Genomic DNA, 24,844 nt, shown 5'->3' with positions numbered 1-24,844 from the left:
CCCGAATACACGAGACTTCAATACAGCGGTCTGAATCAGAGCACATCAACACGGCTATGAACAATGCTTTCTCCTGGGTTAGAATTCCTGCCAATGACGGGCATTGGAGGACGGCTAAACTCTCCCACCATAATTATTTCCATCTGCCTTCTCACGTTTCTGCTCAGCTTCTCTCCCCTTTTTTCTTCCCCCCACCCCTGCTTTCCAATGGCACCCATGGCACCTGCCACATTTAGGTTTTTCCCTCGAGATATCTATGGGTTGGAAACGGTGATTTGCAGCTGGCTTGAGAGAGAATCATCTCAAATCAGAGAAGGGAACATTAAAATTGACACGGTTCTTAGCAATCATCGGGCCCAATTCTCTCACTACAGACTTTCTCTGGCTTCCTGGCGCCCCATGTACCCATAGCACTTAGGAAAGGGCATTTGAAGCAACACCTCCCAATTATACTACCAGTTTTCCAATTTGGAACCTTGAGGTTAGGTCATTCCAAACTTAGCCTGCTCTAGACCCCTCTACCTGCTCTCTGTTCAAACCTCAAATAGCATTTGGGCACCTGCTGACTTCATTCACTTCTATTCTTAACTTTTTATGGGTGTTCAGCTTCCTGTTTCTCACAATGACCAGCTTTGCACTTAAAAACTTCTGAAATGATTAATAGATTGAAAACAAAAGAAAACATCATTCTGTGTAAGGGGGAGCCTTGTATCCGGTTGAACATGAAGACAACCAAACAATAAGGCCTTCCTCCCAGATCCTCTCCATGTCTGCTAGTTCTTTAAGCTCAGCCCCGGGGCCCACATTCCCCATGTGCTCTGCAAAAACTTATTAGCAATGATAAAGGACCTCTTCAATTTCTTTCAGGAATGGTCTCAAGTTGTTCAGAGACCTTTCTGTAAAAGACAGTTCTTCCTTACCCAATGTCATTAAGAACAGTAGGACACTGAAAGGTCCCTGGCACAGAACAAAGCTGTGCAGACAGGTGCTGAACCCCATTGGGATTCTGGTAAGTTCTCCCACCGTCAGGGCCTGTGAAAGCTTTGCTCTCCATCTATCTAATCGGAATCTGAGATCCAAGGTGGTTTTCTTTTGTTTTGTGTTTGCATGTGTGTACACACCCAAGTGTTCCCAGGCCACACTTGCTAAGGTGACAGCTCAATGAACAATGATTTATCTACTGTCCCAAGAAGTGGGCCTCCTTGCCTCAAGAGGAACTAGCCTCTCCCAGTTCAGAGGAGCCCTTTTGGAGCCTTTGTGTCTCATTGTGGAAGATTAATACACGTCTAGTGGAACAAGAATTTCAATGCACTTGAGATGAAAGACACCAGATGCTTTCCTATTTATGTTCTTTCCAACTGCTTTGTGTGTGGGGAGGGGGTTTGGAAATGGGAACTCCAGCCAGGCTTGACCTGAGACTCCCAAGCCCCTGGGGGGTCCCGTCAATCCCAAGGACAGAAATCTCCCTCTGAGAACACGGCCAGCCTTGCCTCCACTGTGGCTAGGCAAGAAAGTCATAAGTCAGACAGGAGCTGCAGGGAGCCAACCACTTTTAGTGCACAGTCCAAGAATAAATCAAAGGCTTTTAATAGCAAACTGTTAAAAATAAAGCAGTACATCTTTAAAAATAAAATTTCCTAACACTGTGACAAAATATAGGATGAGCAAGTGCTTGCTGGTCCTTAACCGTGAGTGGACAAGCAAAGGAAAAAGCACACAAAGACCCTGGAAATAGTGAGACCATGGCCGGCTGAAGATAGCCTGCGAAACCAGGCAAGTGCTCGCCAAGCTCATGCCTGGCAAAACTCCCAAGAATCCCAGAGTGGGTTTTGTTTGTTTGTTTGTTTGGGGGTCTTGTGGGGGAGGTTTTAGAAGGAAGTGAGTATGTTCAGCGTGATACCCAGTGGGGGCTACTGTCCTAAGATTAGATTCAAAACAACTCATCAAGAGCAAGCAGAAGGCGGCCAAAGACCAATGAGTTGCTGCATGTGGATGTCTGAGGGCAGGGTGTGGCGCAAAGCAAACTCTGCACACATGGTGCCTGTGATTGCTGCTGTTCATATTCCCTAGCCTTTCTGAAGTCTGTTCCCAGAGGCCGACAGCCCCCTCCACACCGGCTGGGTTACAGGAGGGTGTTGTCCTTGCACTCTAACCACAGCAGAGGCTATGTAGACCGGAGTGTAACTCTTGCCAGGGCAGAAGGGTCCCCAGGGGTTCCATCCGGAAGATTCTTGCTGGTGAGAGCCACATACAATTGGAGAACAGGGAAAGGCATGTTTGAGGCAATCGGTTGTTCCAATCCATGCCCTCGGTCCTCGAGAGTGCCTGTACCTTTTTGGTCCTCCTCTGGTAGGCGAAGGCAATGTCCTGTCTCTGGGCATTGCTGCGGTTGGTCAAAATGTTGACGATGGTGACCTCATCCACACCTACAGAAACACAAGTTGTGGACACTTAACAGACATGCTCTCCAGTACTGCAGGCTAACACAGAAGATTTAAAGCAGTGTTCTTGGTTTTTTTTTAATAATACGGTTTTATTATCATTTGAAAGAGTTACAGAGAGGAGACACAAGCAGAGATATCTTCCATTCACTGGTTTGCCACCAAAATGGCTACAACAGCTGGGCCGGGCCGAAGCCAGGAATCAGCAGCTTCATCCAGGGCTCCCAAGTGGGAGCAGGGGCCCAAGTACCTGGGTCATCCTCCACTGCTTTCCCAGGCACATTAGCAGGGAGCTAGATTGGAAGTAGAGCAGCCTGGACTCCAACCAGCACTCATATGAGATGCCAACACTGCAGGTGGCAACCCAGCCTGCTGTGGTGCACAGTGCCAGCCCCAGAGCAGTATTTTGCAAACTGAAATCTATGATCTGTTTTCCAAACTGAAGAATCAGTACCCCGAGATTTGTTCCTTCTCTGTTGTCAGTGTCCTCTGCCCAACCTGAACTCCCTCTTCCTCTTTTTATCTTGACAGCCTTGAACCTAAGTGGACCTTTTAAATTACATATTTTTTTAAAAGCTATTTTATTCATAAATTGGTTTCTAGCATCAATAGTAGCAGGTGCATTTGTGAGGATTTAGCAGTCAGATAGAACAACAAGATTTAGGAGAATTTTAAATGAAGGTCCCCAAATTGCCACTTAACTGGAGATTTAATAGACAGTAACTGCAGACTGAATTAATAGAGACAATTATTTATATTTATTGCAGGATTATGGCTATAGAAGCAGCTAGGTATAATTTCTATAATTATAGAAACCGTCATGACAAATGAGTCAGATTTAATATGGCAGTTGTATTTTAATAGCATAATTGATTAATACAATCATATTTATTGAAGACTAAATTGTTTTGTAAGGAAAACAAACGTTCCACTGCCTTTAATCTTCAATAGGCAATTTTAATAATCAATTTTACAACTTTATTAAAAAGAGTAAGTGTTTTAATCTAAATTAAATCTAAATTGGGAGGTTTGAAGTGCCACCGAAATATTTTAGTACCTATTTTAATTGGAACATGTGTATTTACAAAGATAAGCAATGCATTCTGGCATCTGAGAGTTTCCAATTTCATATCAGAAGAACCCCGAACATGCTGTTTAACTTAAGAAAGCATAATTTTAAGAACTTGGAAATGTGAAAGGTCTCTATCCTCACCAATTATGAACTTTGTTTAATAAAAGGAAATCTTTGGCTTAATGGGATAGATAATTTGTGGGGGAGACAGCAGACTCTAAGCACACGAGGACCCCTGCAAACCATGAACAGCCAGGGCTAGAGCCACTCAGGGGAGTCCCAGACACAGAACAGAACGCAAGCAACAGCAAGCAGGCTGACACTGGAGGAACTATGAAGTCTTAACAGGGTGAGATGAAAAAATACAGTTAGATTTTCTGGGTATAAAAATAAATTTTTAAAAATCTCCAATTGAGTTCTAACCAATATAGTAATTACCATATCTGCATCATCTATGATTGTAGCTCTCAGTTTAGAGTGGCCAGCATAAACACAGAAACCCAAATGCTGAGTGCAAGGGCTTCAGAGACGCTCATTTCAGCACTGCACAATATCATAAACTAACGGGGTGAACTATGTCCAGTAAGAGACTGATCAAATGTCTCTTCGTCCCTCCAGTGCGATAACACGCAGTCACTTCCAAAGTGACTTGAACATCTACAACATTTCCCTCAGAACCTGTTAAGGCTACGGGAATACCTGACTGGTCTGTACTGGGACTTAAGCATGCATGCACACGCACACGCACACACATACTTTCCTTCCTCCTTCCCCCCTCCCTCCCTTCCTCCCCCCTCCCGTCTTCTTTCGATGGATGGATGGACGGATGGATGGATAGATGATAGATGATAGATGATAGATGATAGATAGATAGATAATCTCAAAAAGCCTATGGCCCTAACTTTATGAGAAAACCACTTGTTTATTCACTTACTCTCCCTTACACTTAACTTTACTACCCACATCTGAAAATGCAAAAGAACCAAAACACAATACAATTCTATCCTCTAACCTCAATTCTATGATTTCCTGAAATAAACCGAAAGGCCACTAACCTGAACACGAATTAAGAACTAAAAAATCATTCTCTCAAGGGCCACTAACGAGGTAACTGTTGGCATCTGATACAGGCACTGGTTTGAGTCCCGGCTGCTCCATTTCCAGTCCAACTCCCTGCTAGTACACCTGGGAAAGCAGCAGCAGATGATTCAAGTGCTTGGGCTCCTGCACACCCACCCTTGAGAGATCTGGGTGAAGCTCCTGGTTCCTAGCTTCAGAGCAGCCATTGAGGCCATTTGGAAAGTGACCCAGCAAACGAAAGATCTCTCTTTTCTCCCTCTTTCCTCTCTCTGCAACTCTGTGTTTCAAATAAAATTAAGAAATAAATCTTTTTTTAAAAAAATCATTCTCCCTTGGAAACAAATGTAAAGTTAATATTTTATATCACAATGGGGTCCCTAACCCACCTGTACTGCTGATATCGCAAGCAGCATTCATTAAAAATCTAGTCCCCTGAACCCCAGTTACCCCTGGATATCTGCTGATTATGACTCTAGGGTGTTGCACCCCGGAAGCAGCATTGCAGTCAGCTCCCTGTCACCCACAGAAACAGATGATCATGGGTGGGGATATACACTATTCCTTTATTTGAGAGGCAGAGAGAGCAAGAGAAAGACAGAGAGCATCCACTATATACTGACTCATTCCCTAAAGGGCCCCAACAACCTATAAGGAAATAGGGAAGCTAAAGCTAGCCACCAAAGACTCCATTCAGGCCTTCCACGTGGGTGGCAGGAACCCAGTCATTTGAGCCATCACCACTATCTCACAGGATCTGCATTATCAGGAAACTGGGAGCCAGGACTGACCCCAAATACTCTATGAGGCCCATGGGCATCCTAGCCAGTTTGCTGCTGATCAAACAACCCAAGTAAGAAATAACACCTAAAGGAGTTTATTCCACAAACCGTGAAACAGCCCCTTGCTAGGAGTCGATAAAACCATTCTTTTCTTCCCCCTCCTTTTTGTAGCAGATAAGTGTCCAGCCAGCAGAGTGGGAAAGCAATCCAATTATTGGAAATCCCCGTAAAGAGCTTGAGTGCTTTAACCTGCCTCTCACCTAGAAGGCAGCTACAACTAGAGTCTGAAGGAATCTAATGCATTTTACCTAAATTATTTACCAAGCAAACAGCCTGCTGAGCTGCAGTGCCTAACATGCTGGGGCTCTTGACAAGTGAACCATCTAACGCATTACACACATGCCAATGCCAGTAACTACAAGGAAACTAAAGAGTGGCTATTTCTGTAGGCTGAAAACTCCTCCACCCCGCTGCACATACCCCTAAACCTCACCTGCATCAGCTATTCCTCTCATACCAGAAGCCCAGGACCAACTGTCTAAGGAAAGCCACTTACAGCAAGCCGTCTGTTGTGACACCAGCATATCCAGCTCGGTCTGCCTGTGGGACAGCTCCCACTTATCACCTGAACAGCTTGCCTCCTCCCCACCTGCTGCCATAACTGGCAAGGCTGGGGATTCCTACGGAAATAGGGGTCGGCAAGTTACTGTCTTCCGCCATCCCAGGATGCAGCTGAGGGGTGCGGGTACAATACTCAGCCACTGAAGTCAGCACAATCTCCCAGCTGTGCTCAGCCGGAACGTGAGGAAAGCTTCCCAAGGAATGTGGCTCCAGGGGCCCGGGAAAGGTGGCTCTGCCTCCTCAGACTTTTCTGACCACTCCGGCTCCAGCACCCCGGGGGCTGGTTTGCTGGGCAGAGGACCCAGGGTCTAAAAGAACCTGAGGAGTGGGGCAGAAGCCCCGAGAAGAGGCAGCAAGCAATCCCGAAGAAACCTCAGCAAAAGTTCACTCTGGGGAGCAGTGCTGTGGCTGAGGGGTGATCCAAGCAGACCTGTAACTTTCTCTTTTCAGAGGTGGGTCTGTGGCTAAAATGTCAGTTAGCACACTGGCTTCCCATATCAGAGCACTGGAGTCAGGTTCAAGTCCCAGCTCTGCTTTTCGCCAGTGTCCTCCTGGGAGGCAGAGAGGATGGCTCACGTGCTAGGGGCCCTGCTACCCACTGGAAGACCTAGGCTGAGTCTCAGGTTCTGGCCTGGGTGCAGCCCTAGCCCAGTCAAAACAGGAAGTTGGGAAGTCAATCAGCAGATGGGAGCTTCCAATCTCTCTCTCTCTCTTTCTCTCCCTCCCTCCCTCTCTCTGTCTTTCAAATAGATTTAAATTTTAAAACTAAAAATTTATTTTCAGGGCCCAGCTCGATAGTCCAGTAGCTAAAGTCCTTGCCTTGTATGTGCCGGTATCCCATATGGGTGCCAGTTCATATCCCAACTACTCTACTTCCCTTCCAGCTCCCTGTCTGTGTCCTGGGAAAGCAGTCAAGGACAGCCCAAAGCTTTGGGACCCTGCGACCACGTGGGAGACCCAGAGGAAGCTTCTGGCTTCTGGTTTCAGACTGGCTCAGCTCTGGCTGCTGCAGCTACTTGGAGAGTGAAACAGCAGATGAAAGATCTTTCTGTCTGTCTCTCCTTCTCTATGTAAATCTCGCTTTCCAATAAAAAAATTAGTATATCTTTAAAAAATATATTTTAAGGGGCCCAGAACTGTAGCCTAGTGGCTAAAGTCCTTGCTTTGCCAGTGCTGGGATCCCATGTGGGTGCCAGTTCATGTCCTGGAGGCCCCATTTCCCATCCAGCTCCCTGCTTGCAGAGTGGAAAAGCAGTTGAGGACAGCCCAAAGCCTTGGGACCCTGCACCCGCGTGGGAGACCTGGAAGAAGCTCCAGGCTCCAGGCTCCTGGCTTCAGATCAGCTCAGCTCCAGCCGTTGCGGCCACTTGGGGAGTGAATCATCAGACAGAAAATCTTCCTCTCTGTCTCTCCTCCTCTCTGTATATCTGACTTTCCAATAAAAATAAAAAATATTTCTTAAAAATATATATATATTTTTAAATTCATTTTCAAAACCAATAGAAATTAAGGTATCACAGACTGGGGACCCAAACGCAATACATGTGTTCATAGATACACCACTAGCAGTTTTATAAATATTTACTCCTTTTTAAAGAAACATTATTTTATTTATTTGAAAGGCAGGGAGTTAGAGACAGCAAGACAAAGAGAGATAGAACTTTCTTCTGCTGGTCCATGTCCCAAATGGCTGCAACTGCCAGCACTAGGTCAAAGCCAGGAACCTGGGACCCCATCTGACATTCCCAGGTGGGTTGCAGTGGCCCAACCACTTTCACTGCTTTGCTAGTCATGTTAGCAGGAAGCTGAATCAAATACAAAGCAGCCAGGACTCAAACTGGGGTTCTTGTGAACAGTGCAATGGCTCAACAGGCTATCCACCTGCAGCACCAGCATCCCATATGGGTACCAGTTCTAATACCGGCTGCTCCAGTTCCAACCAAGCTTCCTGTTTGACAACTGGGAAAGCAGCAAAGGATGGTTTAAGTCCTTGAGCACCTGCACACATGTGGGAGACTATAAGAAACTCCTGGATCCTGGCTTCAGACAGGTTCAGCTTTGGCTGTTGCAGCCATTGGGAAGTGAACCAGCAGATGGAATCTCTCTTCCTCTCCTTCTCTTTGTAAATCTGGCTTTCAAATAAAAATAAATAAATTTTTAAAAATTGGCATTCTATCATGGGATGCAGAAGTCAAAGGCGGAGTCAGCCGGCAATAGTGCTTGCCCGTAACATTTTACTCAAAGGACCATTCCTGCTCCAAGTGCCAACCAACTTGAAGTCATAGCCCTGATAGGTGAATGCCACCCCAGGTGCCACTGACAGCAGGGCTCCCGCAGAAACTTTAGGGTCCTGGATCCCTCAAGCCATCCACCTCACCTCTATGATGCCTAAAAAACAGTCAAGTCTCAATTGATGGCTTAATTCAAAACCATAAAGTCAACCTCCTGGAGTCCCCACCTTCCCACTGTAGGTAGAAGCCACCCACTGGGAGCTCCAGTGTCTGGCACTCCACGGAAAATGTGCGACTTTATTGACCCTGGCAAGGGCCCAACAGCCGTTTGGAACAGGATGCTGACTCAAATCTGCCGAGACACACTGGCTGCACCAAGAAAATGGATTTCATCCGTGTTTGAAGAGCTGGCAGGTACCCAGGACGAGGTGGGGGCAGCGGGTGTCTTGGTGAAAAGTCGAGGACAACAGCCTAAATCCTCTCCTTACTCAGGGCACTCACTCACACCAGTGTCAAAGCTTCGAAGAAATCACCTTTGCAACAAGCTCCATGGCATACAAGGAGGGCATAGCCACAGACCCACGGGTGTGCAGGTGTGGACACATCCTGCTCGTTTTAGTAACAACAGCCTTCTACTTCGGGAACCTCCTGCATGCCAGGCAATCTACCAGCTGCTTCCTTCACCTGCACCACACCCATGCCAGGCGGGTGAAGCCGTCATGCCTGTTGTACCAGTGAGAAAGTCAGTGCCCATGGAGGGCAGGGCTGCAGCCAAGGCCGCGCCAGCAAGTCACTTACAGGGCTGAGATTCTTACCAGGGTTGAAGAATCTGGTTCTTGACAGCTGGCAACCCTGCCTTCTGTTATAGACACTGCCCCAGGCCTCAGCGCGTTCAGCTGCCTCTTGGTGTGCCCACTTCCCAAATCAGAACACCACTGGAGTTCCAGCTGCTCTGTGTCTGATCCAGCTTCCTGCTAAGGCCCAAGCACTTGGACCCTGGCCACGCAAGTGGGAGACCGGATAGTCCCTGACTCCTGGCCTCAGCCTAATCTTGCCCTGGCTATTGCTCATAGTTGGGAAGTTAACCAGTAGCTGGAAGACCTCTTCTCAGATCCCCTTCACACCCTGTCTCCTGTCATTTTTCCTGACAAATAAGTAAACAGATAAATAAATAACTTTCTCTTAAAAAGACAGAGAAAACTCATAACCTGTAAACAACAGGAAGATAAGTTATCTTCCCAAGATGTGTCTCTGACAGCCAGCTGTGAACACATTCTTCAGCGGCATGCTCTTGAATTCGATTTGTACACTGCAGAGGGGGCTCAGCTCCATGCCCTCCTGACCTGAGTGTCTCAGCCTGATTCACAGAGATGATGACAGATTTCTTTTATACCAGGATGTGTCCCCTGCCCCCGCCCACCATTGACTTTGGTCTATGCAGATGCCAGGGAAGACAGACTCATTTTTGCCAGGAGCACACATTAAGTTAGCACTCCAGTGACATGATACACCCTGGCAGCTGCCTGAGACCAGAGAGAAAACGAGCACAGCCCAGGTGGGGGAGGTGCCTGGGTTCCTCAGGACCTGGTCCAAGTCTGGCAAAGCCTGGAGACGAAGCTTTAAAGAGGCAGCAGAAACAGCTTTGGTCTAGAAGCACATTTTTCCTCATTTTGTTCCCATCTCACCTCATCCGAGTTCCTCAGATGGGATTTCAGATCTCATCTGTTGGGTAACTGGATACTTTAATGATCTAGAACCTGGCCACTTTCTATGCATTATTTATAATATAAAATGTAGTATATATGAATATGCATTAATGTATATTATTTAAAATTTATTTACTTATTTGAAAGGAAGAGTTGTGGAGAGAGGAAAAGACCCAAAAAAGAGAAAGTTATCTTCCAGCCAATGGTTTGCTCCCCAACGGCTGCAACTACATGGCTGTGCCAGGCCAAAGCCAGGAGCTTCTTCCAGGTCTCGGGTGTAGGTGGCAAGGACGCAAGTACACAGGACATCTTTCACTCTGCCTTCCCAGACGTACTTGCAGGGAGTTCAATTGGAAGCCGAGCAGCCACCACCTGAACTGGCACCCATATGGGATACCGGCTTTGCAGGTGATGGCTTAACTAGCCATGCCACAACACCAGCCCCAAATGCTTATCTTCCTAGACTACTCTGCAGGACCAGCAACAAGACACAAAGCAGTCCACGCAAGATGCAAATATAATTTCCAGTGAAGGCACTTGTTTAAAATGCATGTACTAGTTAATACTGATTCTATCAGTCTTAGGAGAGAAATAAAATCAACAAAACTGCTCTTCTCAACCCAGCCTGGAGTTGTTCACATCAGACAAGGACCTGATTCCTTTCGCTATCCTCAGGTGGAACTGGTATTTCGCTAACCTTAGGGTAAAGTGGTAACCGTTCTTTATGAAAAAAGCGGATGCAGGCCTTGAAAGCTGATGCCTACCACTAGGAAGGGCCCGGGGACCACGTCTGGCATGTTAGAGAAGCCCCTGGTGTAGGTGCCAACAGCCGTGCGCAGGGCCAATCAGCTGTGGCACAGCTCAAGTCTCTTCCCACCCAGCACTGGAGTGGAACATAACTGGAACACAAAGAGAAAAGCCTGGGCCACCGGGAAGCGCCTGCTCCCTCCTGTGTGCAGCGGGAGAGGGTGAGAAGGGCCCCAGGGCCTTGAGTCACGCCCTTTCTCACCAGGCTGTTCGCCAGCTCTCCCCAGACAGAGGCCGCTTTTGCCTCCCGGTGCCCTTAAGAGACCACAATGTTGACTCCGCTGTGCTCAGCTGAAGGTGTGCAAGTGAAACCCAAACACCTGTCCTGGCTTGCTTTCCAGAGCGGGGAGGCATGTAGAGTCTTCCAGCCGAGCAGAAAATCTTAAGCGCTTCTATTTTCAAAGTGTAAGAAAAAGAAGTGCAAAAACTTGCTGCAGTTATGCTTCTATACTTGTGCTTCTGAGAAGGGAGGGAAAAATCATCTGCTTTTGCCTTTCTTCCGGAGAACACAAATGCTGCTAAAAATCAATGCCGGCAATAATAATGCAGCAGCTCATTAACCACCCCTTCCAGAGAGGGACCAAAGCCACACCAGTTCTTTGGCACTGACACTAACTCGGGTTGTGCTGCTGCTAATTACAATCTATTTTATGTAGTCTACATTCATCCTTTTCTAATTTAGCTGACTTTCCTTTCTAGTTATTCGGACCCATATGGGAAGCCATTCGCAGCTGTGTTGTACACGCCGCAGCATATATTTAACCCAAGGCCAATCTAGACCAAGTGACTCCTGCAGATTAAGCCTCAGAAAGCTCGGGTTAATTAAGCAATATGATTACTTTGGTTTGGCTTGACTTAGTTTCTAACTAGATAATAAATTAAGGTAAGTAATTGCAGAGTCTACCTCAAGCTTGAGTGACAGAAGCCAAAATCGGGCTTTTGGCTTAGGGGACACACTCAAGACTTACCGCGACTCAGCAAGGAGAGTGAGTTGAAGTTACTGACTATCAGATCAGCTCTCCCCAGCACACAGCTCTCCAGGCTGGAAAGCACCCACATTTTGCTGCCTCGGGAGGACTCACCTGTGTGCTCCTAATAGCTGCATCCCTTCTAGCTTAAAAAATGAAAGTCTTACGGGTAGGCACGGAGGTAAAACAGGCTAACTACCCACCTGCAAGAGCTAGCATCATATGTAAGGCTGGAGGTCATGTTCAGAGCCAGAAGTCCACACAGAATAGAATCCAGCCGGAAGTCCACACAGAATAGAATCCAGCCAGAAGTCCACATAGAATAGAATCCAGCTTATTGTCACTTTTTAAAAAAACATATCATCCAGCTAAATGTATTTTTTAAAGATTTTTTTAAGATTTTTTTTATTGGAAAGTCAGATATACAGAGAGGAGGAGAGACAGAAAGGAAGATCTTCCATTCGATGATTCACTCCACAAGTGGCCTCAATAGCTGGAGCTGAGCCGATCCGAAGCCAGGAGCCAGGAGCCTCTTCCAGGTCTCCCACAAGGGTATAGGGTCCCAAGGCTTTGAGCCATCCTCCAATGCTCTCCCTAAGCACAAGCAGGGAGCTGGATGGGAAGCAGGGCTGCCGGGATTAGAACCAGAGCCCATATGGGATCCTGATGTGTGCAAGGCAAGGACTTTAACTTATAGGCTACTGTATCAGGCCCAGAATAGAATTCAGCTCAAAAGGAGCTTTATTGGGAGTGCTCCTGGGTGAGGTTCACTGGTCTGGTACATACAGCGGGCCAGGGAAGTCGTACCCAGGGGACTTAAGGTTTTGCTTTATTAGGGGAGGTGAGGGTTGGGGGACAAAAAAATGTGCCTTCTAGAGCATCATAGGCTCCCTTAGACCTTGGTAGATTCGCACATCACTGCTGGCCGAGGAGGAAGCTGCCTTCTCCTGTGCGGCCTCATCAGCCACCCTTCTCAGCTTCCTCTTAGGCCGCTCTTCACTCACCCTTGCTGGGCCTTACATCCTATATGGGTGCCAGTTCGGTCCCAGCTGCTCCACTTCTAATCCAGCTCTCTGCTTATGGTCTGGAAAAGCAGTAGTGGATAGCTCAGGTCCCTGGAACCCTGCTCCCATGTAGGAGACAGGGAAGAAGCTCCAGGATCCCTGCTTCAGATCAGCTCAGCTCTGGCCATGGTGGCCATTTGGGGAGTGAGTCAGCAAAGAGAAACCTCTTTTTCTGTCTCTCCATCTCCATATATAAAATCTGCCTTTCAAATAAAAATATTCAAATAAAATTCCTAATGTATTTGCTTGAGGAGAGAGAACAGGGAGCTTCCACCCACTGGTTTACTCTCCAAATGCCAACAATGGCTGGACTGCACCGCGACCAGATCATGGACCTCAAATTCCCATATTCCATGTGGATGGCAGGAACTCAACAACTCAACTCCCCATTGCCTCCCAGGGTTTACCATCAGCAGAAAAGGGAAAAAAGGATGCCAGGTGACAGGAGCTGTGAGTCGGCCACGTATGAACACACAGACCAAGCAGGCATTGTTTCTCATCAAAGGAAGCTTGGAGAGGAGGCTGTGGGCCAGCACCTGCTGGGATGAGGGCAAACTGCCAGGGTGATGGAGATGGGAGATGGGAGATGGAGTTTGGCAGAGACAAACAAAGCTGCATTCTGCAAAAGCCACCCAAGAGCCGGAGACCAAGCTCCAAGCAGCATCCGGAACAATGAGGCAAGATGTTCCCTTAAAACTCTGATGCAAGTGAGGGGTGGCAAGGGAGGAGCCTGCAGCCCCCCCGCCCGGTTCTCTTCCTGAGAACACTCGGATGCAGCCGTTTCCTGCTCCGCCCCTGCACGCACCAGCAGCAGCTGCCCACCAGGGGCTACTCTTCCACTGGCTGGCACAGAGAGTTCTCCCGTGGCCCTCAGGCTTCTGCTGGCATCAACAGTTCAGAGCTACACTTTGTTTCCTTTCATGTCAAGGAAACACCAACCAGAAGGCGCTGTGTTCCGATAAGGGCTTTGAGGTAGCAGTGAGGGCAAGGTGTGGCATAAGTGTCTTAATTACACAGAAGGCAGACTGGCTTTACAAAGGACAGCAAGAACTTAATGAGCTCATTTTCTAAGTGGTGTGAGCTACCTAAAAATAGCAAGGGGAAGGAGAAAGGAACAACGGGGCAGTTACCTTCCCCCAACTAATGACTTCATTTGTGTTTTTAATTAAGTTTTCTGTCTTCCACTGTGAAGGTGCCTGTCATCATAAAATAATCTGGGGGCCTTCATCTTGACCCTGAGCCAAGACAACAGGTAAACTGTGACTGGCAATGCTGGCATCACATCCATATAAGCTCTGATTCAAAGTCCCGGATGCTCCACTTCGGATCCAGCTCCCTGCTAATGCACCTGGGAAAGCAGTGGGAGGATGGTCCAAATACTTTGGCACCCGCTCAGGCTCCTGGCTTCAGTCATTTGGGGAGTTTACCATCAGATGGAAGACACTACTGTATCTCTATATTCCTGTCTCTGCAACTCTGCCATTCAAATAAAATTAAATAAATTATAGAAAAGGAAAATTGGGGCTGGTGCTGTCATACACGGTAGGATAACCATCCATCTTTAGCACTGACATCCCATTTGAGTGCCAGTTTGTGTCTCTGTTGTTTCATTTCCAATCCATCTCTCTGCTTATGGCCTAGGAAAGCAGCAGAGGATGGCTCAAGACCCTAGGTCCCTGTTCCCACATGGGAGACCCAAAAGGAAGCTCCTAGTTTCTGGCTTCCGGCTTTGAATCATTTCAGCTTTGGCTGTTGTGGCCACTTGGGGAGTGAACCAGCAGACAGAAGGTCTCTACTTCTCCCTGCCTTTCACATAAAAATTAAAATTTTTAAAAATAGAAAATATGGGCCCGGCGGCATGGCCTCGCGGCTAAAGTCCTCGCCTTGAACGCCCCGGGATCCCATATGGGCGCCGGTTCTAATCCCGGCAGCTCCGCTTCCCATCCAGCTCCCTGCTTGTGGCCTGGGAAAGCAGTCGAGGACGGCCCAATGCATTGGGACCCTGCACCCGCGTGGGAGACCCGGAAGAGGTTGCAGGTTCCCGGCTTCGGATCGGCGCGCATCAGCCCATTGCAGCTCACTTGGGGAGTGAATCATCGGAAGGAAGATCTTTCTCTCTGTCTCTCCTCCTCTCTGTATATCTGGCTGTAATAAAAATGAATAAATCTTAAAAATTAAAAATTAAAAATAGAAAATATGCTAAAAACACAAGGAAAAGAACCAATTACCCATAATTCCATACATTAGTTAAAAACCCTTTTGGTTCTTCTTAAATCTCAAAAGTGACCATCCTCTTGTGCTGTATACAGTATACAGCATTTTATAGCCATTCTTCCATGAGACTGACAAGTTTCAGGTGAACAGATGACCAAATGAGTTGCAAAATTGACTGTGATGGTTACACAACTCTGAATACACTAAAAATATTGAAGTGTACATTTTAAATAGGTTGTTTTTATGGCATGTGAATTATACCTCAGTAAAGATATTAAATGGTTCATAAACTTTCTCACATTCACTGACATCCCATTTGGGTGCCAGTTTGTGTCTCTGTTGTTTCATTTCCAATCCAGCTCTCTGCTTATGGCCTAGGAAAGCAGCAGAGACACTCTATGCAATACAGGGAGTTATGTATTTGCAATGTAACAGAGTTTTACTTAATCATGTAAGCTTTTCCCCATAGAAGATATAGCTGGTTTTTCATAACCATGAGCAATGCTGGTATTAACATCTTTAGAACACTGAACTCTTCCAGATATTATACTCTTTCTTCCCAACAGTCTCTAATTCAGGCTTAAGGTCTCTCTTTCTCTCTAACTCTGGCTTTCGAATAAATAAATAAAAATTTTATATATATATATATATATATGTTTTTTTTTTTTAAAGTAATGCAGACCAGGGTTGGTTGGAGCGATGTTCAAATCAATCCCACTTGGAATCAAAGCCAAGCAACCTGGAGTATGTGAATTCTCAACAAAGTCAGGGATGAAAAAAACACTACAGCAGGGCCCGGCGGCGTGGCCTAGCGGCTAAAGTCCTCACCTTGAACGTCCCAGGATCCCATATGGGCACCGGTTCTAATCCCAGCAGCTTCACTTCCCACCCAGCTCCCTGCTTGTGGCCTGGGAGAGCGGTCGAGGACGGCCCAAAGCTTTGGGACCCTGCACCCATGTGGGAGACCCGGAAAAGGTTCCTGGTTCCCGGCTTCAGATCGGCACAGCATCGGCCGTTGAGCTCACTTGGGGAGTGAATCATCGGACGGAAGATCTCCCTCTCTGTCTCTCCTCTCCGTATATCTGACTTTGTAATAAAAATAAATAAATCTTAAAAAAAAACCACTACAGCAGAGTTCACAAAGAGTACCTGCACGGCTGTGACTCGAGTGTTTGCTGCCCCATCACCCATAAAGAACATTCAACAGGGAACCACCAGGTTCACGGTAACTTCAGCTGCTTTGGACCCAGCTGTGTGGCTGACTCCAGAGCTCAGCCCTCCAGCCACTTCTCCTTGGAAACTGAAGTTTTGTGGGTTTTTTTTTTTTCCTTCTAGCAGCTCTGAAAGGGCCCTGAGGTATTCTTACTCTCATGAGAATTTCGGCTGTGACCAATCGTTACATTCCAGTGCTAAAAGCTTTCTCATGCAAGCACAGAAGCAGCCTTTGTCCCAAGCTTGTGCAGGCACAGTCTTTGCTAGGTGAGTAAACTGGTAAACTTTGAGGGAGTTTCCACAAGGGTGTGTTGGGAAACCGCAAGAATCCAGGTGCACCCCAACAGTGAAAGAGGGTGCATTTTAGGAAAGCCAAGAGCATGAGAGACATCTTGGGCAATGTCTAATGTCTGCACCAAGCACCATGCTCAGTGCTTCCTGCTTCACAACGACCCTTGGGGATAGGAACTCTGGTTAGCCCCACTTTACAGATATGAAAATAGAGTATTAGCAAAATCCAGTGCTTTTCCATAGTCAGATCTCTGGCAAGTGCCTCACAGAGCCAAGTTGTACACCCAGGATCCTGCCAGCTCTCCCCCTGACCAAAACTGACTATAGAGACATAAGCCCTGTAGATTGTAGTTTAGTCTCCTAATCAATGACTTTTGACAAGAATGGTCATCCAACAGCAACAACAAAAAGTTATTTACAGGTTTAATTCTGATATTTACTGAGCCTTCCTCCAGCTACCTTAGCAACCACTGTGGGGGTAGCTACAGTGTTCCCATGGGACATGAGGGCAACCCTGTGTCCTGTGAGAATCATAGGAGATCGGTAGAACATGCCACTCTCCTGGTCTCTGGACAAAAAGCCACCCATTGCCCCAAGTGGCTGTGTAATTTATCCTCCAAATCAAGACCACATGGAACACTATGTGCAAATATGCAGACATGAACCTGTATCTACATCCCCTTGAGTGTCAGGTTCCCCAACATATTCCAGCCTTCAGTGAACTGCCCACAAATCACACACAAATGTCAACACGTGGATTGTTCTTGCTGCTTGGGAGAAGCAAACCACCACAGGTTCTTCAGCAAGAGCAGAGAACAGCATTCTAACTGCTGGCTCCCCTGTGCGTCTCCATCCAGCTTCATGGTAGAACGAAGAGCCTCATTCAAACATGGGTACCAGGTAGACGTTTGGTGGAGCAATTCAGATACCAGGTAAAGGGGTCTGCATCCCATCTAGAGTGCCTGCATCGAGTTCTGGCTTCCGCTTCCAACTCCTGCTTCCTGCTGCTGTGCGCCCTGGGAAGCAGGTGATGGCCCACGGAATTGGCCTCCTGTTACCCATGTAGGAGACCTAAACTGAGTTTCCAGCTCCTGGATTTGACCTGACTGTCCTCTGCCACGGTGGACATATGGAGAGTGAACAAGTGAATGAGAACTCAGTCTCTCAAATAGTAACAATCGTAATAATCAAGCCTTACAACAGTTTAAGACGAAGGAAGGATAAGTGGAGAAACCCAAGAGTCACCACAATCATCACACAGCCCCTAGGAATTGTGGGATGGGTTAGCCTCAAAGACAGCTTCATTTAGCTAAACCAAAAAAGTTTAGGGCCTGGCACAGTAGCCTAGTGGCTAAAGTCCTCGCCTTACATGCGCCAGGATCCCATGTGGGCACCAGTATATGTCCCAGCTACTCCACTTCCCTTCCAGCTCCCTGCTTGTCACCTGGGAAAGCAGTTGAGGACGAACCAAAGCCTTGGGATCCTGCACCTGCATGGGAGACCTGGCTCCTGGCTTCAGATCAGCTCAGCTCTGGTTGTTGCGGACAGCTGGGGAATGAACCAGCGGATGGCAGATCTTTCTCTCTGTAAATCTGACTTTCCAATAAAAATAAATAAATCTTTTTTTTTTAAAGGTTTGAATATCCATTTAGGTAAATCCACAAAACACGATGACCCCAACAAGTTCTTGCCCAACTCTGACCAATTAAAAGCTTTATTTTGAAAGAAATGTTTTCATGTTTCCTGTTCCTCCTTTACTTACCCTGGAAATTGAGGAAACACTTGTTCTCACAGCTCTTCTAATTTGAGCTCTCAAGCCACGGAGGATCATAAGTTAAGAGGGTTAAAAATTTTTTTAAAATTTTTCACTCATTACATCCAAGAGCAACACAGCAAAAATTTCCCATAATCTTTCCAACAAATGTAATGAAAGCCAAGGGTGTTCCAAATTAGAACTGGCCCCAGAGATTCCCCGAAGACCAACTTCTTCGTAGAGGGACCGCTGGAACGGAGTGAAGGGCTGAGCCCAGAAGCACACCCCCTGGCCCTCGGCTCACCACACTCTCAGCCTGCTTCCTTTCCTAATCCTCACACTTCAGATCTTCTCTCCACTCAGAGGTGACGGAGTGGAGAGGGGAAGCAGGGAGCGGAGGATACTCAGCTGGACATACTCCACTGCAGCTGGAAGGTAATTCTAAATGAGCCGTGTGTATGGATGTGCAGGAGAGGGAAAGTTGACCAAAGATGCCTCCTGAAGACCCAAGTGGAAGGTGGGCAAAATGTCACCTACCTTTGGTCTTGATGGCCGTCTCAATATTCAGAGCGTCCCGTTCAGCGTCAAAGTTGGTGTAGGCTTTGACGGATCCATATGCACTTGGAGGTGTAGATTGCTGAAGTTCAAAGACAAACAAGCTCCCGTGACTCACCCTGACAATCCTCTTGTTAAAATGACAAGTGCAAAAAAAAAAAAATCAACATTTCCCTATTGTTTCTTTCTAGCACGCAAATCATTCTGACGCTAGTTGGCCTAGGTGACCGGAGAAGTGCTAACCTGTCCTCACACATCCCAGAAGAGAGTTCTTTTGCTTAAATGAGCATTCTTGAAAGGCTCAGCTAGAAGGCCTGGCACGATGGCTCAATGACTAAATCACCTCGCAAGCACCGGGATCCCACATGGGTGCCGGTTTGTGTCCTGGCTGCTCCACTTCCCATCCAGCTCCCTGCTTGTGGCCTGGGAAAGTGCAGTGGTGGACAGTCCAAAGCTTTGGGACCCTGCACCTGCATGGGAGATCTGGAAGAGGCTCCTGGCTCCTGGCTTCAGATCAGCTCAGCTCCAGCCGCTGCAGCCATTTGTGGGGAGAAATAGCAGATGAAAGAGCTTTCTGTCTCTCCTTCTCTCCGTAAATCTGATTTGCCTTTCCAATAAAACCAAATAATTAAAAAAAAAAAACTCAGCTAGTGAAGGATACACTGCGTATATTTCCACTTCTTACCTCTTAGCAAGAGGTCAAATGTAGACAATGACAAACTTGGAGGATGGGCGGGAAAGGGAGGGGGTACTAAACCAGCATTTGTTCTGGAAGGTGCTGAACACCATGAAACTGGGCTGCCAGCCAGAAGCTGCAAATGTGGAAATGCCTGCATGACAAGGGTGTGGAGCCAAGTTTTTGCTACACTGGGTCTCTATCACTGAACTCCCAGTTCTTTCCAAAGCAAAGGGTAAAGGTTTGCTGCCACACAGTCAAAACCACATCTTTCTCTGCTCCTTCCCCCACCCTGGCAACAGCAGCAGCCCAAGCTGGAGGGCCAGATGGCCCAAGGCCCATGGGTAGAGTTTGCCAAGTCTTTGCTCTTCCCTCTCTTCTTCATGTTCTTCCTCTACCTTCATAACCACCCATTCCCGGGCCTACCGTTCTCCCCAACCTTTGTCTTTTCTTATCGCCTTTCAATCATCCCCTCTTCCGTTCCCAAGATCCCTTCCAGATCTGATGAACAGGGTCTCCCCAGCACCCAGACAGAGGTGAGAACAACGGTACCAACTCTCCTTTTCCCTAACGGCAACTTAGGCAACTTAGGCAACTTCCTTCCTTCTTGCAAAGGCTCTTCCAGTGCGGCCCCACTGCCACTCCCGCTACCCAGTCCCAAAGCAAAAGGCAGGCAAACAGGAAGGACGCCATGGGTTAGGTGAATTAATGGCCACTGCTCCACCCTCAATGTCAAGGTTGCCCCCTGGCAGTGCTTTCTGCCCCCAGTACCTGACGCCTGCACAATGTGATGACTTGGCCTTGGCACAATTCCTCTGAAGAGTGCAGTGACTGAGGTGCCCTAACCTAACTCTGCCCACGGGCAGCCCAGCACCTGACACTGATCTCGTGTGAGCAGCAGGGTTGCTTGGGTAGGCACAAAAGCTTCCCTCTCAGATGTCTCCTGGGACACAGCAGTAATCCAAGTCCAGGGTCAGACATGTGCAATTCTGAGGACCACCTCAGCCAAACAGAGACCCAGTTCATGTAACTTTGAAGCGCAGCTGGAGCATCCAGGTATGTTCTACTTAACCTCACTTGCTCAGCTTCCCTGTTAGTCAAGCAGGAGCACCCGGGCAAGACAATGGAAAGGCCAAGTGCTTTTTGGAAATACTCAGCTGTGTTTGCTATTGTAGCTATGAAACATGGGTGGGAATCTAAGGAAAAATATTTTTCCATTTTTTAACAGCACCATCAGTTATTTATTTGCAATAGCAGGCAATCTGGCCATTGAGCCATGTCCCATATGGCTTCATTTAGGAACACATTCCAAAATCGACAGCAAACAGAGAGCTTCATGTAATTTTATATTGTGCCTGGAAACAAAATTAAAGGAATAGCTGGCCCCATTACCTATGAAATCCACTTGTCTTAAAATCAAATTATTAAGGCAAAAGTGATCTTTTCTTGAGATGGGGAGAAAATGTGACATCTTCTATTTCAGGCTTACCTCTCCACACAGAGAAATGTGTCACAGTTTAATTTCAAAGGTTATGTGAAAACCCCCTCTAGAAAATTGATACTAAACTAAAAACAAGTAGTCAAATGCACTAGAGAAACAAATTATTTGACACCTGGACCTGTCTGGACTTCCACATGCAGCTTGTACTGCTGCCAACAAGAGCAGACACAAGGGCGAAAAGGAAAGTTTTCAGAAAACTACACAGGCTTTAAGTGCAGGCTCTCTGCCCAAGCTTGCCCTTGCATTTGCACATTTGGAAAACAAAAGCCATAGACAATACAGAGCTTTTTGCACCACGACCAAGTTGCCTCAATCTCCTGTTGAGTGCATTTAAATTCCTAAGAGCACATGTGAGGGTCCTCCAAAATGTACTAACAAACCATGCAGTGGCAGGTGTTCCGCCCGGTGGCCGAGGTGCTAGTTAGGATGCACATGTCACACGTTGCGCTTCCTGCGGACGCAGACTCTGATGGCTGAAGGAACTGGGCTCTGCCACCCACGTGGGAGATCTGCATTGAGCTCCTGGCTCTGGCACTGGTCCAACCCCAACCGTGTGCATATGTGGAGTGTGAACAGTGGATAGAAGCTCTTTCTGGCTGCCTCTCAAATGAAAACTGTTTAAAAAGACAATTCCTATCTTCCATGAACTTTTTTGAAGTCCTTGAACTTTTTGAAGACATCATATTTTGTAATATCTAAGGGATAGGGCTATAACTACTGTCAGTGTTGAGGACCTGTAAAAGCCATGTCTGCCCTGATGGCTGGAAGTATGCAGTCAGGAAATACTTGACATACTCGGGTGCTATGTGGGTGTGGAAGGTTAAGCCACGACCTGCAACACTGGCACTTCATACTGTAGAACCATTTGGAGTTCTGGCTCTTGATTTTCATTCCAACTTCCTGTTGACATGTCGGGAAGACAGCAGAAAATGGTCCAAGGGCTTGAGTCCCTGTTGCCATGTAGGGGACTGGGAAGGCTTCCAGGCTCCCCAGTTTGGCTTGGCCCAGCCCTGGCTGTTGCAGTCACTTGGGGCAGTGAATCCCTGGATGGAAGATCTGTCTGTTCCCATCTCTCTATTTCTCTCTCTACTGCCCTTTCAAATAAATTAATTTTTTAAAGGTTTATTTTTATTGCAAAGTCAGATATACAGAGAGGAGGAGAGGCAGAGAGGAAAATCTTCCATCTGATGATTCACTCCCCAGGTGACCGCAACGGCCGGTGCTATGCCGATCTGAAGCCAGGAGCCAGGAACTTCCTCCAGGTCTCCCACACAGGTGCAGGGTCCTAAGCCTTGGGCCATCCTCGACTGCTTTCCCAGGTCACAAGCAGGGAGCTGAATGGGAAGTAGGGCTGCTGGGATTAGAACTGGTGCCCATATGGGACCCTGGCCCGTGCAAGGCGAGGACTTAAGCTGCTAGGCCACTGCACCAGGCCCTCAAATAACTGAATTTTTAAAAAAATATTTTGCATACTTTTAATGTATCTGTTGCTTGAATCTGAAAGTATCTTTAATGACTACCACACAGTCTTAGTTTTTAACTATAAAAGGGAGAAGCAAATGCATTAGCATTTTCAGGTCCACGTATTTCCTATGAAAGACAAATTAAATTCTGACCTTCTCGATAACCAATGCAGAAAAAGGAAACATAAACTGTAGTCATTTCATATTTCTTTTTAAACAACAACAACAACAAAGAAACACCCCAGCTCTTAATGCAGAAAGAAACCAAGTACTAATTTAAAAACAAAAAGTTAGTCCTTGTCTGGAATAACTTCTTGTACACTTTCAGGGCCTGCATAAGCATTAGCAGGAAGCTGGAGGCAGGAACCTGACCAGGGTATTAAACCCAGGTACTCCAACATAGGACATGGCATCTTAACCAACATTTCAACTGTAAACCTATCATCCACTCCAAGAATCTTATCAAGACTATAACTTACACCACACATGAATAAAACACCCAGGTCGTGCCCTAAAAACAACTGTAACCATTGTTACCGGTGACATGTTAAGGATGGCATCCCTGTGTTACTCTGTTCAGTTTTAACATAATGCCAAGAGAGTTTTTTGAGGCATGGCATATCCTCTAAATTGAACTACCAGGAATGCATAAGTTATGAAGGAGAAGGGGAAAACAAGCAATGACCATCTGAATTTTGCCCCCATTTTTCTCAGCTAGGTAAGTTAGCCAGAGAGAAATGTCCAATTCGCAAAAATCATATAGAATGAAAATTATATACTTACGTCACCCTCCAAGCTCAGCTTGCACAGGATTTCATGAACGGTAGACATTTTGAAAGAAGCTGAAAAAAAAAATACACCAAAAAGGCTTTAGGAAGAAGCTCTGTTTCCCTGAAACACAGTGATTCATTACACTAATTTCTACTTCTTGGACCGTTTCATCTGAGGATATTAGAGTAAGTTTTGCAAATAAATGCAATTCCCCTCTCACAACTGGGAAGATGGAAGCTGAGCGATGGTTTGCCTTAGGTTTGGGATTAAATTAGCCAGTCTTCCCTGTTGCTCTATTTTAACAGGGGCTGGAAAGACAATTTGCGAATGAGAAGCCAGAACGCTGCCCGCTTGTTCTAACAAAATACAAAGGACTGTATCTTTCACTTCTTGTGAACAGTGATAACCAGTCCAGCTAGTCTTTACTGTTTTCTGTCCTTCATGTAGCTTCCGACGCCGAGAAAGTAGGAAATGAATGGCATTTTCATGCTGGCCCATTTCTTAATGGGTCCCGCATCAGTGTCCATAATCATTTCCTTAGTCTAATGATGCTTAGAACACATTAAACTGTTTACGAGACAGACAATGAATATTTCTGAATATTAACTCCCTCCGTAAAAGACTGAATTTCTTGTCCTGAAGATTCAAAGTGGCTGAAGTCACCCTGCAGCTGCTGACCGTCGGGCAAGCGACACAACAGGCTGAGGAATTTGCTTTCAGTTCTGCCACCACACAGTTCCTGGGTCACACAGACCCAGGCCCTGCCAATAAAGGAGTGTTCTTCTGGCTGCAGACAGGTCACCCCAAAATAAAGGAAAACAAGCCGAGGTGGGCCCTGAAATAGTCGAGAGCAACAGCTGGCTGCCCAACCTTTCTGCAGCGTGGTCTTTGACCCATAAACGTGTGCACATAAGGATTTAGCCTGCTGCTCTTGTTGCTTAGTCTAAATATTTTCATAAAACTGGGCTGTGAGAGAGTATTTGACATGGACCCTGGCCAATTTAGAGGAAAGTTTTGGACTGAGCAGATTCCAGGCCCTAGGTGAGGTGAGAGGTGGGGACGAGGGAGAGAAGAGGATTGGCCTCTATTTGTTACCAGGGATGTGTTGCTGTGAGATTTTCATCCTGGATTCTCTCCTAGACCACCGCCCTCATCCTGAGGCTCATAGAAGTCGTATAAGCAAGGCAAAAAAGGAAGTCCAAGAGGAAAAAAAAAAAAGTCCTTATCTCTGCCTTTTCAAATAGAAAAGAAAAAGGTAGAAGGCTAGAGAGTTTTTAAGGAAAGTATCCAGTATGATACTGTACAGTGGAACAATGCCCACGCACATTTGTCAAAACGCAGAAGACAGAGCATGCAAGTGACCCTAACTTACGTCAGGGTGGATGTGGAGTGGCACCGTTGTGTCCCACTGCTTTCAATTTAACACACTCTGGTGAAGGAAACTGAGCATGTTGCGAACAGTGACATAACTGAGGAGTGTATGTAAACTCTATCTCCTACTTCTCCATGAGCTCAAAACTGCCCTCAAAAATACAGTTCAGATCCTGGTGTGGTAGCCTAGTGGTGTGCCAGGATCCTATACAGGTACCAGTTCAGCTCCTGGTGCGGTAGCCTAGTGGTGTGCCAGGATCCTATACAG

At 46.7% G+C, this 24,844-nt stretch overlaps 1 protein-coding gene across 2 annotated transcripts in view; it reads right to left on the bottom strand.

Moving 5' to 3' along the window:
• Positions 1 to 24,844, bottom strand: part of ANXA2 (annexin A2) — a 66,799-nt gene that overhangs the window by 14,505 nt on the left and 27,450 nt on the right. For both annotated transcript variants that reach the window (XM_058665758.1, XM_004578029.4), the window contains exons 2-4: positions 23,218 to 23,276; positions 18,777 to 18,876; positions 2,332 to 2,426 (exon numbers count right to left, since the gene is read on the bottom strand). In XM_058665758.1, the coding sequence (XP_058521741.1) occupies positions 2,332 to 2,426; positions 18,777 to 18,876; positions 23,218 to 23,265 (243 nt within the window). In that variant the 5' untranslated portion in view covers positions 23,266 to 23,276. The remainder of the gene's footprint in view (positions 1 to 2,331; positions 2,427 to 18,776; positions 18,877 to 23,217; positions 23,277 to 24,844) is intronic.

The sequence above is a fragment of the Ochotona princeps genome, chromosome 6 (assembly GCF_030435755.1).
Source record: "Ochotona princeps isolate mOchPri1 chromosome 6, mOchPri1.hap1, whole genome shotgun sequence".
Lineage (NCBI taxonomy): Eukaryota > Metazoa > Chordata > Mammalia > Lagomorpha > Ochotonidae > Ochotona > Ochotona princeps.
This window is presented reverse-complemented; position numbering and strand designations above follow the sequence as displayed.